The 13,467-nt window shown below is 66.6% G+C and overlaps 1 protein-coding gene across 1 annotated transcript; it reads right to left on the bottom strand.

The window, feature by feature from the left end:
- Window positions 1-74: 74 nt before the first annotated feature.
- RORC (RAR related orphan receptor C) lies at window positions 75-13,198 on the bottom strand. The gene is made up of 13 exons (XM_058042647.1): window positions 13,126-13,198; window positions 12,966-13,034; window positions 12,766-12,825; window positions 12,228-12,335; window positions 9,193-9,278; window positions 7,752-7,896; window positions 5,892-6,380; window positions 5,098-5,219; window positions 4,346-4,478; window positions 2,657-2,764; window positions 2,475-2,585; window positions 1,034-1,143; window positions 75-236 (listed from the first exon to the last, which is right to left on the bottom strand). Exons 1-13 carry the CDS (start codon window positions 13,196-13,198, stop codon window positions 75-77), a joined length of 1,776 nt encoding a protein of 591 aa, XP_057898630.1.
- Window positions 13,199-13,467: the final 269 nt, after the last annotated feature.

Raw genomic sequence — 13,467 nt, 5'->3', positions numbered from 1 at the left:
CGGCAGGTGCCTGGGTGGGAGCACCCCCAGGTGCAGGGGCGGTGCTGGTAATCCCGGCGGTGCCCGGGTGGCGCTCAGCGGGTCCCCGCGGGGCCATCGGCGGCGTCGGGGGCGAAGAGCTCCCGGTAGAGCGGCGGGAAGGCGGCCGAGACCCCCGCGGGGTGCAGGCGGCGGAAAGCCTGAACCTGCTCCAGGTGCTGCGAGCACAGAGCGCGGAGCCGGCCCGGGGCGGGCAGCTGCGGGGACACGGCGGGGACACGGCTGGGACAGCGCGGGGACACACGGGGACACGGCTGGGACAGCGCGGGGACACCGCGGGGACACGGCTGGGACAGCGCGGGGACACGGCGGGGACACACGGGGACACACTGGGGCGACACGCGTGACACACGTGCAGGGAACCCCCTGACCCAGGGTCACCCCCAATGTCCCCGAACCCCCGCCCTGACCCCCCCGATGTCCCCAAACCTCCCCGTGCCCCTTCTCCTGTACTCTCACAGCGCCCCCGTGTCCCCCCAGTGTCCCTCTCGTTGTCCCCGTGTCCCTCGATGTCCCCGTGTCCCCTCCCCGGTGTCCCGGTGTCCCCGCGTGTCCCCCGCATCCCCCCCAGTGTCCCCCTCGATGTCCCGGTGTCCCCTTCCCGGTGTCCCCCCCGGTGTCCTCGTGTCCTTTCCCGGTGTCCTGGTGTCCCGGTGTCCCCTCCCCGGTGTCCTTGTGTCCCTCGATGTCCCTGTGTCCCGTCCCCGGTCTCTCCCGCCCCGGTGTCCCCGTGTCCCCACCCCAGTATCCCCGGTATTCCCGTGTCCCTCGGTGTCCCGGTTTCCCTCCCCGATGTCCCGGTGTCCCTTCTCGATGTCCCGGTGTCCCGGTGTCCCGGTGTCCCCTCCCCGGTGTCCCGGTGTCCCTCCCCGATGTCCCGGTGTCCCTCCCCGGTGTCCCGGTGTCCCCCCCGGTGTCCCGGTGTCCCTCCCCGGTGTCCCGGTGTCCCTCCCCGGTGTCCCTGTGTCCCTCCCCGGTGTCCCGGTGTCCCCACCCGTGGCAGGATCCCCTCGCGGCGGGTCCGGCGCAGCAGCCCCCGGAAGGCGACATCGATCTGTCCGTGCAGCCGCGCCACCCGCGGGCGGTCCTGCAGCCACGGCCGGCCTGGGGACACGGGGACACGGTGGGGACACGGTGGGGACACGGACATGGGGACAGGGACAGGGACACGGACATGGGGACAGTGGGGACACGGTGGGGACACGGACATGGGGACAGTGGGGACACGGACAGGGACACAGACAGGGACACGGACACGGGGACAGCGGGGACACGGTGGGGACACGGACATGGGGACACGGGGACACGGTGGGGACACGGACATGGGGACAGGGACACGGACAGGGACAGGGACACGGGGACAGCGGGGACACGGTGGGGACACGGACAGGGACACGGACAGGGACACGGACACGGGGACACGGACAGGGTGGGGACACGGACAGGGACAGGGACATGGGGACAGCGGGGACACGGACAGGGACACGGACACGGGGACAGGGTGGGGACACGGACAGGGACAGGGACGTGGGGACAGCAGGGACACCGACACGGCTGGGGACAGGGACAGGGACATGGGGACAGCGGGATGGGGACACGGAGAGGGACACGGACAGGGTGTGGGGACACGGACAGAGACAGGGACAGGGGCATGGGGACACCGCAGGGACACAGACAGGGTGTGGGGACAGGGACAGGGGACACGGACAGGGCGTGGGGACACCGGCAGGGATGTGGGGACAGTGACAGAGGTGTGGGGACACGGACGGGGACAGGGACAGGGATGTGGGGGACATGGACAGGGCGTGGGGACACGGACAGGGATGTGGGGACAGCGGGATGGGGACAGGGTCAGGGGAGTGGGGACACCTTGGGGACACTGTGGGGGACAGCCTGGGGACACCCGGGGGACACCTTAGGGACACCTTAAGGACACCTTAGGAACAGCTTGGGGACACTTTAGGGACACCCTTGGGATACCCTGGGGACACCTTAGGGACACCTTAGTCACACCCTGGGGACATCTTGGGGACACCTTAGGTACGCCCTGGGGACACCCTGGGGACATTTTAGGGACACATTGGGGACACTTCAGGGACACCTTGGGGACACCCCGGGAACACCTTAGGGACACCCGGGGACATCCTGGGAACATTATGGGGACACCTTGGGGACACCGTGAGGACACTTTGGGGACACCTTGGGGACACTCTGGGGACACCTTAGGGACACTTTGGGGACACCTTGGGGACACCCCGCCGCCCACCCCGCTTAGGGCCAAACCCCATTTGAGATTTGGGGAACTCACACGGAGGGACACGGGGACACGGGGCGGGGACACGGAGCAGGACAGGGGGTGGGGACACCAGGGGGACACTCGGGGACACCAGGGGACACTCGGGGACACTTGGGGACACTCGGGGACAGCGGCTGACCGGCGTTGAGCAGCAGCAGCGCGCTCAGCAGCGCCAGCTCGCTCTCGGAGCAGCGCAGCGCGCTCAGCCCCCGCGCCAAATCAAACACGGACGCCACCAGCTCGGGACACCCTGGGGACAGCGCGGCGGTGTCACCGCTGTCCCCGAGCGCCCCCGGGTGTCCCCAGGTGTCGCCGCCCTACCCAGCGAGCGGAAGAGCTCGGGCCCCGCCAGTTTGCCCTCGAACAGCACCGTGCCCGTGGCGGCGTCGAAGGCGCGGCACACGCGGAGCAGGACAACCTCCATGGCACCTGTCACCGTGGCACGGGGAGGGGACAGCGCTGCTGGCACCGGCGACACCCGCACCGGCACCGGGGGACGCGGCAGGGGTGGCCCCGGGCGGTGTCACCTCGGCGGGGAGGAGGGGAGGGGGAGTTTGGGGACTGTCACCTCCCCGTGGGACACAGGGGATTGTCACCTCGCTATGGGACACAGGGGATTGTCACCTCCCCAGGGAGGGTGGAGGAGGACTTTGGGGACTGTCACCTCGCTATGGGACACAGGGGATTGTCACCTCCCCCGTGGGACACACGGGATTGTCACCTCCCCAAGGACACAGGGGATTGTCACCTCCCCCATGGGGCACACGGGATTGTCACCTCCCCCATGGGGCACACGGGATTGTCACCTCGCCACGGGACACGGGATTGTCACCTCCCCATGGGGCACACGGGATTGTCACCTCGCTACGGGACACAGGGGACTGTCACCTCCCCCATGGGACACAGGGGATTGTCACCTCCCCATGGGACACACGGGATTGTCACCTCCCCGTGGGACACACGGGATTGTCACCTCGCCACGGGGCACAGGGGATTGTCACCTCGCCACGGGACACAGGGGATTGTCACCTCCACAGGGACACAGGGGATTGTCACCTCGCCACGGGACACAGGGGATTGTCACCTCGCTATGGGGCACACGGGATTGTCACCTCCCCGTGGGACACACGGGATTGTCACCTCCCCATGGGACACAGGGGATTGTCACCTCCACAGGGACACACGGCACTGTCACCTCCCCATGGGGCACACGGGATTGTCACCTCCCCCATGGGGCACAGGGGATTGTCACCTCGGCAGGGAGGGTGGAGGGGGACTTTGGGGACTGTCACCTCTGTGGGACACAGGGCATTGTCATAAGGGGACAGGGTGGCCCCGGGGCTGGTGACAACGTGATGTGCTGTCCCTGGGGCTGGGGACAAGGGGTCGTGGTGGTCCTGGGGCTGATGACAATGTCACGAGGGGTCACAGTGGCCTTGGGGCTGGTGACAAGGGCACAGAGTGTCCCTGGGGGTGGTGACAATGAGATGGGGTGGCCATGGGAGTGGTGACAATGACATGGGGTGGCCCTGGGGGTGGTGACAATGACATGGGGTGGCCCTTGGGATGGTGACAAAGAGATGGGGTGGCCCTTGGGGTGGTGACAATGCAGTGGGGTGGCCCTGGGGGTGGTGACAATGAGATGGGGCGGCCCTGGGGATGGTGGCAAGGGGTCACAGTGGCCCTGGGGCTGGGGACAATATCGTAGGGTGGCCCTGGGGCTGGTGACAAGGGCACAGGGTGGCCCTGGGGCTGGTGACAAGGGGTTGTGGTGGCCCTGGGGCTGGTGACGAGGGGTCGTGGTGGCCCTGGGGACAATGGGATGAGGTGGCCCTGGGGCTGGGGACAATGGAGTGAGGTGGCCATGGGGGTGAGGACAATGAGATGGGGCGGTCCTGAGGGTGGTGGCAAAGGGGTCACGGTGTCCCTGGGTGGGTGACAATGGCCCGGGGTGGCCCGGGGTGGCCCGGGGTGGGTGGCAGTGCCAGGGGACAGGCGGTGGCCGCGTACCCGCCTTGAGCAGGACGATCTGGTCGTGCTGGCCGAGCTGCCGGAAGCCGCGCAGGCGCTTGGCGAACTCCACCACGCGCTCGATGGCCTCGGTGACACGGCGGGCACAGCGCTGCCACATGGCCGCCATGGGCTGCTGGGGACAGCTGTGTCACCCCCGGTGTCACCCACCCATCCCTGGGGACAGCCGTGTCACCCCCATGCCACCACTGGGGACAGCTGTGTCACCCCCGGGCCACCCACCCATCCCTGGGGACAGCTGTGTCACCCACCCACCCTGGGGACAGCTGTGTCACCCCCGGGCCACCCACCCACTGCTGGGGACAGCCGTGTCACCCCCGGGCCACCGCTGGGGACAGCCATGTCACCCACCCACCCTGGGGACAGCCGTGTCACCGACACTGGGGACAGCTGTGTCACCCACCCTAGGGACAGAGCCATGTCACCCTCCTTGGGGACAGCCATGTCACCCACCCATCCCTGGGGACAGCCGTGTCACCCCCGTGTCACCGCTGGGGACAGCCATGTCACCCCCGTGTCACCCACCATGGGGACAGCCGTGTCACCCGCCCACCCTTGGGGACAGCCGTGTCACCGACACTGGGGACAGCTGTGTCACCCCTGTGTGACCCACACACCCTTGGGGACAGCCGTGTCACCCCCGTGTCACCCACCCTTGGGGACAGCCGTGTCACCCGCCCACCCTGGGGACAGCCGTGTCACCCACCCACCCTTGGGGACAGCCGTGTCACCTGGCTCTGGTAGGCGCGGATCTCCTCGGGGCTGAAGGTGGCCCAGCGGTGGCCCTGGATGTCCTCGGCACGGGGGTGGCACGTGGCACGGTGTGACAGCAGGACACTCTGTGTCAGCAGCTCTGAGGGGACACGGGGGTGGCACGGTGTGACAGCGGGACACTGGGGTGACAGCAGGACACGGGGGTGGCACGGTGTGACAGCAGGACACGGGGGTGACACGGTGTGACAGCGGGACACGGGGATGACACGGTGTGACAGCGGGACACGGGGGTGACAGCAGGACACGGGGGTGACACGGTGTGACAGCAGGACACTGGGGTGACAGCAGGACACGGGGGTGACACGGTGTGACAGCAGGACACAGGGGTGACACAGTGTGACAGCAGGAGACGGGGGTGACACAGTGTGACAGCAGGACACAGGGGTGACACGGTGTGACAGCAGGACACTGGGGTGACAGCAGGACACGGGGGTGACACAGTGTGACAGCGGGACACGGGGGTGACACAGTGTGACAGCAGGACACGGGGGTGACACGGTGTGACAGCAGGACACTGTGTCAGCAGCTCTGAGGTGACATTCGGGGCTTGGGGACAGCCGTGGGGACAGGGAGGGTGGCCCCGGTGTGTGGCCTCGATGGGTAAGGAGTCACCAGCGTGGTGGCATCTGGGGGTGACAGAGGCGGCGCCACCACCGTGGAGCACCCACAGGTGACATCCCGAGGTGCCACCAGCCCCGCCCCAACAGGTGACAGCGCCACCCCCTCAGGGGACAGTCCCGGTGCCACTCACCGATCTCCAGCCCCGCCGGTGCCTCCGGGACGCCGCCGGCACCGGGCAGAGGCACCGGCCCCGTCCCCGCTGTCCCCGCGCTGTCCCCGTCCTGTCCCCTCCTTGTCGCCTCCTCCGCGGGCCACGCCCTGCTGGGACAGCCCGCGGGGACAGCGGGGGACAGCGGGGGACAGCGCCACAACGGCGGCGGGGGCACCGGGGCCGCCCGGTCCTGGTCCCGCTTCTCCCGTTTCTCCCCCTGTTCCCCTTTTGCCCATTTCTCCCGGTTTCCCGGTGTTTCCCGGGTCTGTTCCCGGTTTTGTTCCCGGTGTTCCCGGGTCTGTTCCCGGGTCTGGTCCCGGGTCTGTTCCCGGTTTTGGTCCCGGTTTTGGTCCCGGTTTTGGTCCCGGTTTTGTTCCCGGTTTTGTTCCCGGTCCTTTTCCAGCTGTTCCAGCACCTCCGCCTGCAGCCGCTCCCGCCGCTTCTTGGACATGCGGCCGAACTTGACGGCTGCGGGCACAGAGGGGACACAGGGGGACAGCGAGTGACACCGGCGACACCGAGCGGCACCGGCCCTTCCCCGGGGACACCTCGGGCGGCGACAGGTGGCGCAGGGACAAGGGACAAGTGTCCTCAGGTGGCACAGGGACAGGGGACAGGGGACAGGTGTCCTCAGGTGGCACAGGGACAAGGGACAGGGGACAAGTGTCCTCAGGTGGTGCAGGGACAGGGGACAAGGGACAGGTGTCCTCAGGTGGCACAGGGACAAGGGACAAGGGACAGGTGTCCTCAGGTGGCACAGGGACAGGGGACAGGTGTCCTCAAGGGAGGGGACAGGTGTCTGCAGCTGTGGGGGACAGGTGTCCCCAAATGCGGGGACACCAGGGGCGGGTCCAGCTGTCCCCAGGGGCATTGATCGATGTCCCCAGGCTCACAGGGCGATGTCCCCAAGGGGTACAGATGTCCCCAAGAGGACAGGTCGGTGTCCCCAGGTGGTGTCCAGCTGTCCCCAGGGGCACAAATCAATGTCCCCAGGGGATGCGGGTGTCCCCAGGGTCACAGGGCAATGTCCCCAAGGGGTGCAATGTCCCCAAGGGAACAGATCGATGCCCCCAGGGGCACAGGGTGATGTCCCCAGGGACAGTCCCCGCTGTCCCCAGAGGGTACAGATGTCCCCAAAACACAGATCCATGTCCCCAGAGCATACAGATGTCCCCAAGGACACAGAGCAGTGTCCCCAGGAGCACAGGGTGGTGTCCCCAGGGTCACAGGGCAGTGTGCCCAGGGGGTCCAGGTGTCCCCAAGGGCACAGAGCAGTGTCCCCAGGGGGTACAGATGTCCCCAGGGTCACAGGGCAATGTCCCCGGGGGTTCCAGCTGTCCCCAAGGGCACAGATCGATGTCCCCAGGGCACAGGGTGGTGTCCCCAGGGTCACAGAGCAGTGTCCCAAGGGACAGTCCCTGGTGTCCCCAGGGGTTCCAGCTGTCCCCAAGGGCACAGATCGATGTCCCCAGGGCACAGGGTGGTGTCCCCAGGGTCACAGATTGATGTCCCCAGGGGCAGAGTGATGTCCCCAGGCTCACAGAGCAGTGTCCCCAGAGAGTCCCCGATGTCCCCAGGGTCACAGGGCGATGTCCCCAGAGGGTACAGCTGTCCCCAAGGGCACAGATCCATGTCCCCAGGGGCACAGGGTGGTGTCCCCAGGGCACAGACTGATGTCCCCAGGGGCAGAGCGATGTCCCCCGGCTCACAGAGCAGTGTCCCCAGGGACAGTCCCTGGCGTCCCCAGTGTCCCCGCTGTCCCCAGGCTCACAGAGCAGTGTCCCCAGGGACAGTCCCCGGTGTCCCCAGTGTCCCCGCTGTCCCCGCGCTGTCACCCACCGTCGCGGGACATGCCGAGGCGCAGGCACTTCTGCAGGCGGCAGTGCTGGCAGCGCGTGCGGGTGGCGCGGTCGATGTCGCAGCGCTGCCCGCGGTGACACGGGGCCAGGCTGGGCCCGCGCCGCTCGCTGCGCCGGAAGAAGCCCTGCGGTGGCACCGGTGTCACCAGGGTCACCAGTGTCACCAGTGTCACCGCGGTGCCCCCACACCCGCCCGCGGCAGCCCCAATGTCCCCACATCCCGCACGTCCCCCGTGTCCCAATGTCCCCCCTTGTCCCCCTGCTCCCCAAGGTCCCCGTGTCCCCCCCCACCATGTCCTCATGTCCCCGATGTCCCCCATTGTCCCCAGATTCGTCCGTGTCCTCATGTCCCCGATGTCCCCCTACATCTCCTAGATCCCCATGTCCCCAATGTCCCCATGTCCCCAATGTCACCATGTCCTCAATGTCCCCATGTCCCCAATGTCCCCGTGTCCCCAATGTCCCCATGCCCTCAATGTCCCCATGCCCTCAATGTCCCCGTGTCCTCAATGTCCCCGTGTCCCCAATGTCCCCGTGTCCCCAATGTCCCCATGCCCTCAATGTCCCCATGTCCCCAATGTCCCCGTGTCCTCAATGTCCCCATGTCCCCCTGCTCCCCAAGGCCCCCACGTCCCCCTTCATGTCCCCAATGTCCCCCATTGTCCCCAGATTCCTCCATGTTCCCGTGTCCCCCATTGTCCCCATGTCCCCAATGTCCCCATATCGCCTCATGTCCCCAATGTCCCCCATTGTCCCCATATTCCTCCATGTTCCCGTGTTCCCCCATTGTCCCCATGTCCCCTTTGTCCCCCCCATGTCCCTTTGCTCCCCAAGGCCCCCACGTCCCCCCTCGTGTCCCCAGTGTCCCCCATTGTCCCCAGATTCCTCCATGGTCCCCAAGTTCCCCCTTGTCCCCATGTCCCCAATGTCCCCCTTTGTGCCCATGTCCCCAATGTCCCCATGTCCCCCCAATGTCCCCCATTGTCCCCATGTCCCCCCATGTCCCCCCATGTCCCCCATTGTCCCCATATTCCTCCATGTCCCCATTTCCCCAAGTCCCCTCACACACCCCCCATGTCCCCATGCCCCTCCTTGTCCCCATGTCCCCAATGTCCCCCTTGTGCCCCCCATGTCCCCCTGCTCCCCAAGGTCCCCATGTCCCCCCTCGTGTCCTCATGTCCCCAATGTCCCCCATTGTCCCCAGATCACCATATCCCCAATGTCCCCTTGTCCTCAATGTCCCCATATTCTCATTTCCTCATGTCCCCTTTTATCCCGTCTGTCCTTCCATGTCCCCATGTCCCCATGTCCCCTGTCCCCCCCCGTGTCTCCTGTCCCCCCCGTGTCCCCGTGTCCTTCCATGTCCCCTGTCCCCCCGTGTTCCCTGTCCCCCCCCGTGTCCCCCCGTGTCCCCGTGTCACCTTGCAGCCCTCGCAGGTGATGACCCCGTAGTGCACCCCGGAGGATTTGTCCCCGCAGATCTTGCAGGGAATCGCCTCGATGTGGGCTGGGGGGACACGGGGACATTGGGGACATTGGCATGGGGACACTGGCATGGGGACACTGGCATGGGGACATTGGCACGGGGACACCTGGCACAAGGTCCCTGTCCCCAGGCTCCCATGGGACCCGCAGTGCCACCCGTGTCCTCCTGTGGTTCAGGTGTCCCCACAGGTCCGTGTGTCACCCATGAGACCAAATGTCACCCGTGGCCCCCTGTGTCACCTGTGGGGTCAGGTGCCACCCTCTGGGCTCACATGTCACCTGTGGGACCAGGTGCCACCCATGACACCAGATGTCACCCGTGGCCTCACGTGTCACCAGCGGGACACGTCCCCTGCGTCCTCACGTGTCACCCGCAGCTCCCCGTGTCACCGCCCGGTCCCCTGCGGCCGCTGCCACCCCCGTGTCCCCTCCGTGCTGATGTCACCCCACGGCTTCCTGTGTCACCTGTGCCACCCATGGTGTCACTGACACCCGCTGTCCCCTCTGGTGGCAGTGTCCCCTTCGGTCACAGCGAGCTCCAGTGCCACCCCTGGGCTGGGGGGTACCCAGTGTCCCCAGTGGTGTCCCCAGTGTCCCCAGTGTCCCCAATGTCCCCAATGTCCCCAGTGTCCCCAATGGTGTCCCCAATGGTGTCCCCAATGTCCCCAGTGGTGTCCCCAATGTCCCCAGTGCTGTCACCCTGTGCTGGCGCTGCCGGAGCCACAAAGCCACAACTGGGACACGGCCCCGGGACAGGAAACGCGCGGGGCCCAGTCCGGGACTGGGGGGATCCCAGTACGGGACTGGGGAGATCCCAGTATGGCCCAGTACGGGACTGGGGGGATCCCAGTATGGCCCAGTACGGGACTGGGGGGATCCCAGTATGGCCCAGTTCGGGACTGGGAACTCCCAGTATGGCCCAGTAAGGAACTGGGAGCTCCCAGTATGACCCAGTAAGGAACTGTGAGCTCCCAGTATGACCCAGTAAAGAACTGGGAGCTCCCAGTATGGCCCAGTATGGAACTGGGAGCTCCCAGTATGGCCCAGTACGGGACTTGCACAGCCGCTCCTCCACCTGCACACGCGTGTGACACACCTGGACACCCGTGACCCCCCAGACCCGTGTGTGACCCCCCCTGGACACGCGTGACCACCAGGACACGTGTGCCAGCCCTGCCACAAGCGTGTGACACCCCGCTCACATGTCACCCCCGCTCACATGTGACCCCCGGGACACGTGTGACACCCCGGACACGTGTGACACCCCGGACACGTGTGACACCCCACACACGCGTGTCACCCCCGCCCCCTTTTCCTCCTGCCCCAGTTTTTTGGGGCCGGCGCCGCCCGCGCATCCGGACCGGGGGGGCCCCGGGGGGCACCGGGGGCACCCACGGGAACGGCGGGTACCGGGGGCACCGGGGCACCCACAAAACCGGGGGGTACCGGGGAAACTGGGGCAAGCACCGCGTTTAGGGGTACTGGGGGTACTGGGAGGACTGGGAGCACCGGGGGCTCTTGAAGCCCCATCACACCGGGGGTTACCGGGGCACTCCCAAACCCGGCGGGCACCGGAGGCACCGGGGGTTCCCGGGGGAACCGGGGCACCGGCGGTACCGGGACACTGGGGACACCGCAGCACCCGCAGGCACCGGGGGTTCCGCGGGTACCGGGGGGAATCGGGGGCACCGGGAAACGGCCGCACTGGGGATACTGGGAGTGCTGGGAACGCCGGGGGTGCCCGTGCCCGGTGTGTCCGCCTGGCACCGGCGGGAGCGGCAACCGCACCAGTGCCACCAGTAACGGACTGGGACGGACCGGGAATGAACTGGGACACACCAGTGACACACTGGGAATGAACTGGGACACACCAGTAACGGACTGGGACGGACTGGGAATGAACTAGGAATGAACTGGGAATGAACTGGGACACACCAGTAACGGACTGGGAATGAACTGGGACACACTGGGACGCACAAACCCTCACCAGTATCCTCCATCTCCACCTCCCAGTCCATCCCAGTCCATTCCCAATCCATTCCCAGTCCCTCCCAGTCCATTCCCAGTCCATCCCAGTCCATCCCAGTCCCATCACCTCGGGCGCTGTCACCTCCCTGTCCCCACAACCACCGGGGACACCCCGGGATCCCCCCGGGCACCGCGACACGGGGGGGACAGTGGGGACACAGGAGGGGACAGTGGGGACACAGAGGGGACAATGGGGACACAGAGGGGACAATGGCACACGGAGGGGACAATGGGGACACAGAGGGGACAGTGGGGACACAGAGGGGACAGTGGGGACACAGAGGGGACAATGGCACACAGAGGGGACAATGGCACACGGAGGGGACACAGAGGGGACAATGGGGACACAGAGGGGACAGTGGCACACGGAGGGGACAATGGGGACACGGAGGGGACAGTGGGGACACAGAGGGGACAGTGGGGACACGGAGGGGACAATGGCACGCGGAGGGGACACAAAGGGGACAATGGCACTCGGAGGGGACAAGGGGGACACAGAGGGGACAGTGGCACACGGAGGGGACAATAGGGACACAGGAGGGGACAAGGGGGACACAAAGGGGACAATGGCACACAGAGGGGACAGTGGCACTCGGAGGGTCCCCAGCGCCCCGTCCCCGTTTCCCGGGGTGGTTGCTGGCGGTGTCGCGGTGCCACCTGCGCTGTCGCCGCCGTTGTCACCGCAGGGTCCCCCCCGGGTCCCCCCCCCGGAGCCGCCGCCGCCACATCAAGGGAGGGACCCGCAGGTGCGCGGGGGGAGCGGCGACACGCGGGGACACGTGTGACACACGGGACACGCGTGTGACACCTGGCACATGTGTGTGGGGCTGGGACATGTGTGTGTGTGACAGGCTGGGACACCCGCGCGGGGCTGTGACACACGTGTGGGAGCGTGACACGTGTGTGTGGGGCTGTGAGACACGGGTGACAGCCGGTGACACACGTGTGACACCTGACACGCGTGTGGGACCTGTGACACGCGTGTGGGACGTGTGAGACACGGGTGACAGCCAGTGACACGCGTGTATGAGCTGTGACGCACGCGTGCACACTGAAACATGCGTGTACAGCCTGAAACAGGCGTGTACAGCCTGTGACACACGTGTGACAACTGACACGTGTGTGGGACCTGTGACACACACATGAACAGCCTGCGACACATGTGTGAGAGTGTGACACATGTGTGACAGCCTGTGACACACGTGTGACACCTGACACGTGTGTGGGACGTGTGACACACGGGTGACAGCCAGTGACACGCGTGTATGACCTGTGACGCACGTGTGCACACTGAAACACGCGTGTACAGCCTGAAACACGTGTGTGCGGCCCGTGACACATCTGTGCTACCCAAAACACACATGTACACCCCAAAAGCGGTGTGTGCAGCCTGTGACACACCCGTGTGCCCTGTGACACGCGTGTGCACGCTGTAACACACGTGTACAGCCTGAGACAGGCGTGTACAGCCCGTGACACACCCGTGTGCCCCCTGACAGGCTCGTACGGCCTGTGACACGCGTGTGCGACCTGTGGCACACCTGTGCACAACAAAACACGCGTGTGCAGCCCGTGACACACCCGTGCATGCTGTAACACACGTGTGTGCCCTGTGACACACATGTACACCCTGAAACAGGCGTGCGCAGACTGTGACACGTGTGTGAGCCCCGTGACACACCTGTACAGCCCGTGACACGCGTGTGCACCTCGAAACACGCGTGTGCAGCCCGCGACACGCGTGCGTGACCTGTGACACGCACGTGCACCCCAAAACACACGTGTGCAGCCTGTGACACACCCGTGCAACCTGTGACACGCATGTGCAGCCTGTGACACACCCGTGTGCCCCATAACAGGCGTGTACAGCCTGTGACACACGCGTACAACCTGCGACGCATGCGTGAGCCCCATGACACACCCACACGGCCCGTGACACACCCGTGTGCCCCGCGACACACACGTGGAAGCTGTGACACACCCGCACAGCCCATGACACACTCGTGTGCCCCGCACACCCCCAAACCCACCTGTGCACCCCTCACCCCGCCCCGCTCACACGCGTGTGCACCCGCTGCCAACCCCAACCCGCCCTGCCCTCGCACACGCGTGTGCAAACACCCCACAGCCCCTCTTTGCACACCCCGGGGGGGCTCCCACCCCTTGCACACTCACCCCAACCC

This window comes from Melospiza georgiana, chromosome 33 (assembly GCF_028018845.1).
Source record: "Melospiza georgiana isolate bMelGeo1 chromosome 33, bMelGeo1.pri, whole genome shotgun sequence".
NCBI classification, from domain to species: domain Eukaryota; kingdom Metazoa; phylum Chordata; class Aves; order Passeriformes; family Passerellidae; genus Melospiza; species Melospiza georgiana.
Note: the sequence above shows the minus strand (reverse complement) of the source record. Positions and strands in the feature narration are given on the sequence as shown.

Coding starts and splice junctions, on each gene's coding strand:
- RORC (XM_058042647.1), bottom strand. CDS start 13,198: ATGGGGCTCACGCATGCGTCGCAGGTTGTACGCGTGTGTCACAGGCTG. Junction 4,479..5,097: donor TCCGCGCCTACCAGAGCCAG/GTGACACGGCTG, acceptor TGTCCCCAGCAG/CCCATGGCGGCCATGTGGCA. Junction 237..1,033: donor GCGAGGGGATCCTGCCACGG/GTGGGGACACCG, acceptor GTGTCCCCGCAG/CTGCCCGCCCCGGGCCGGCT.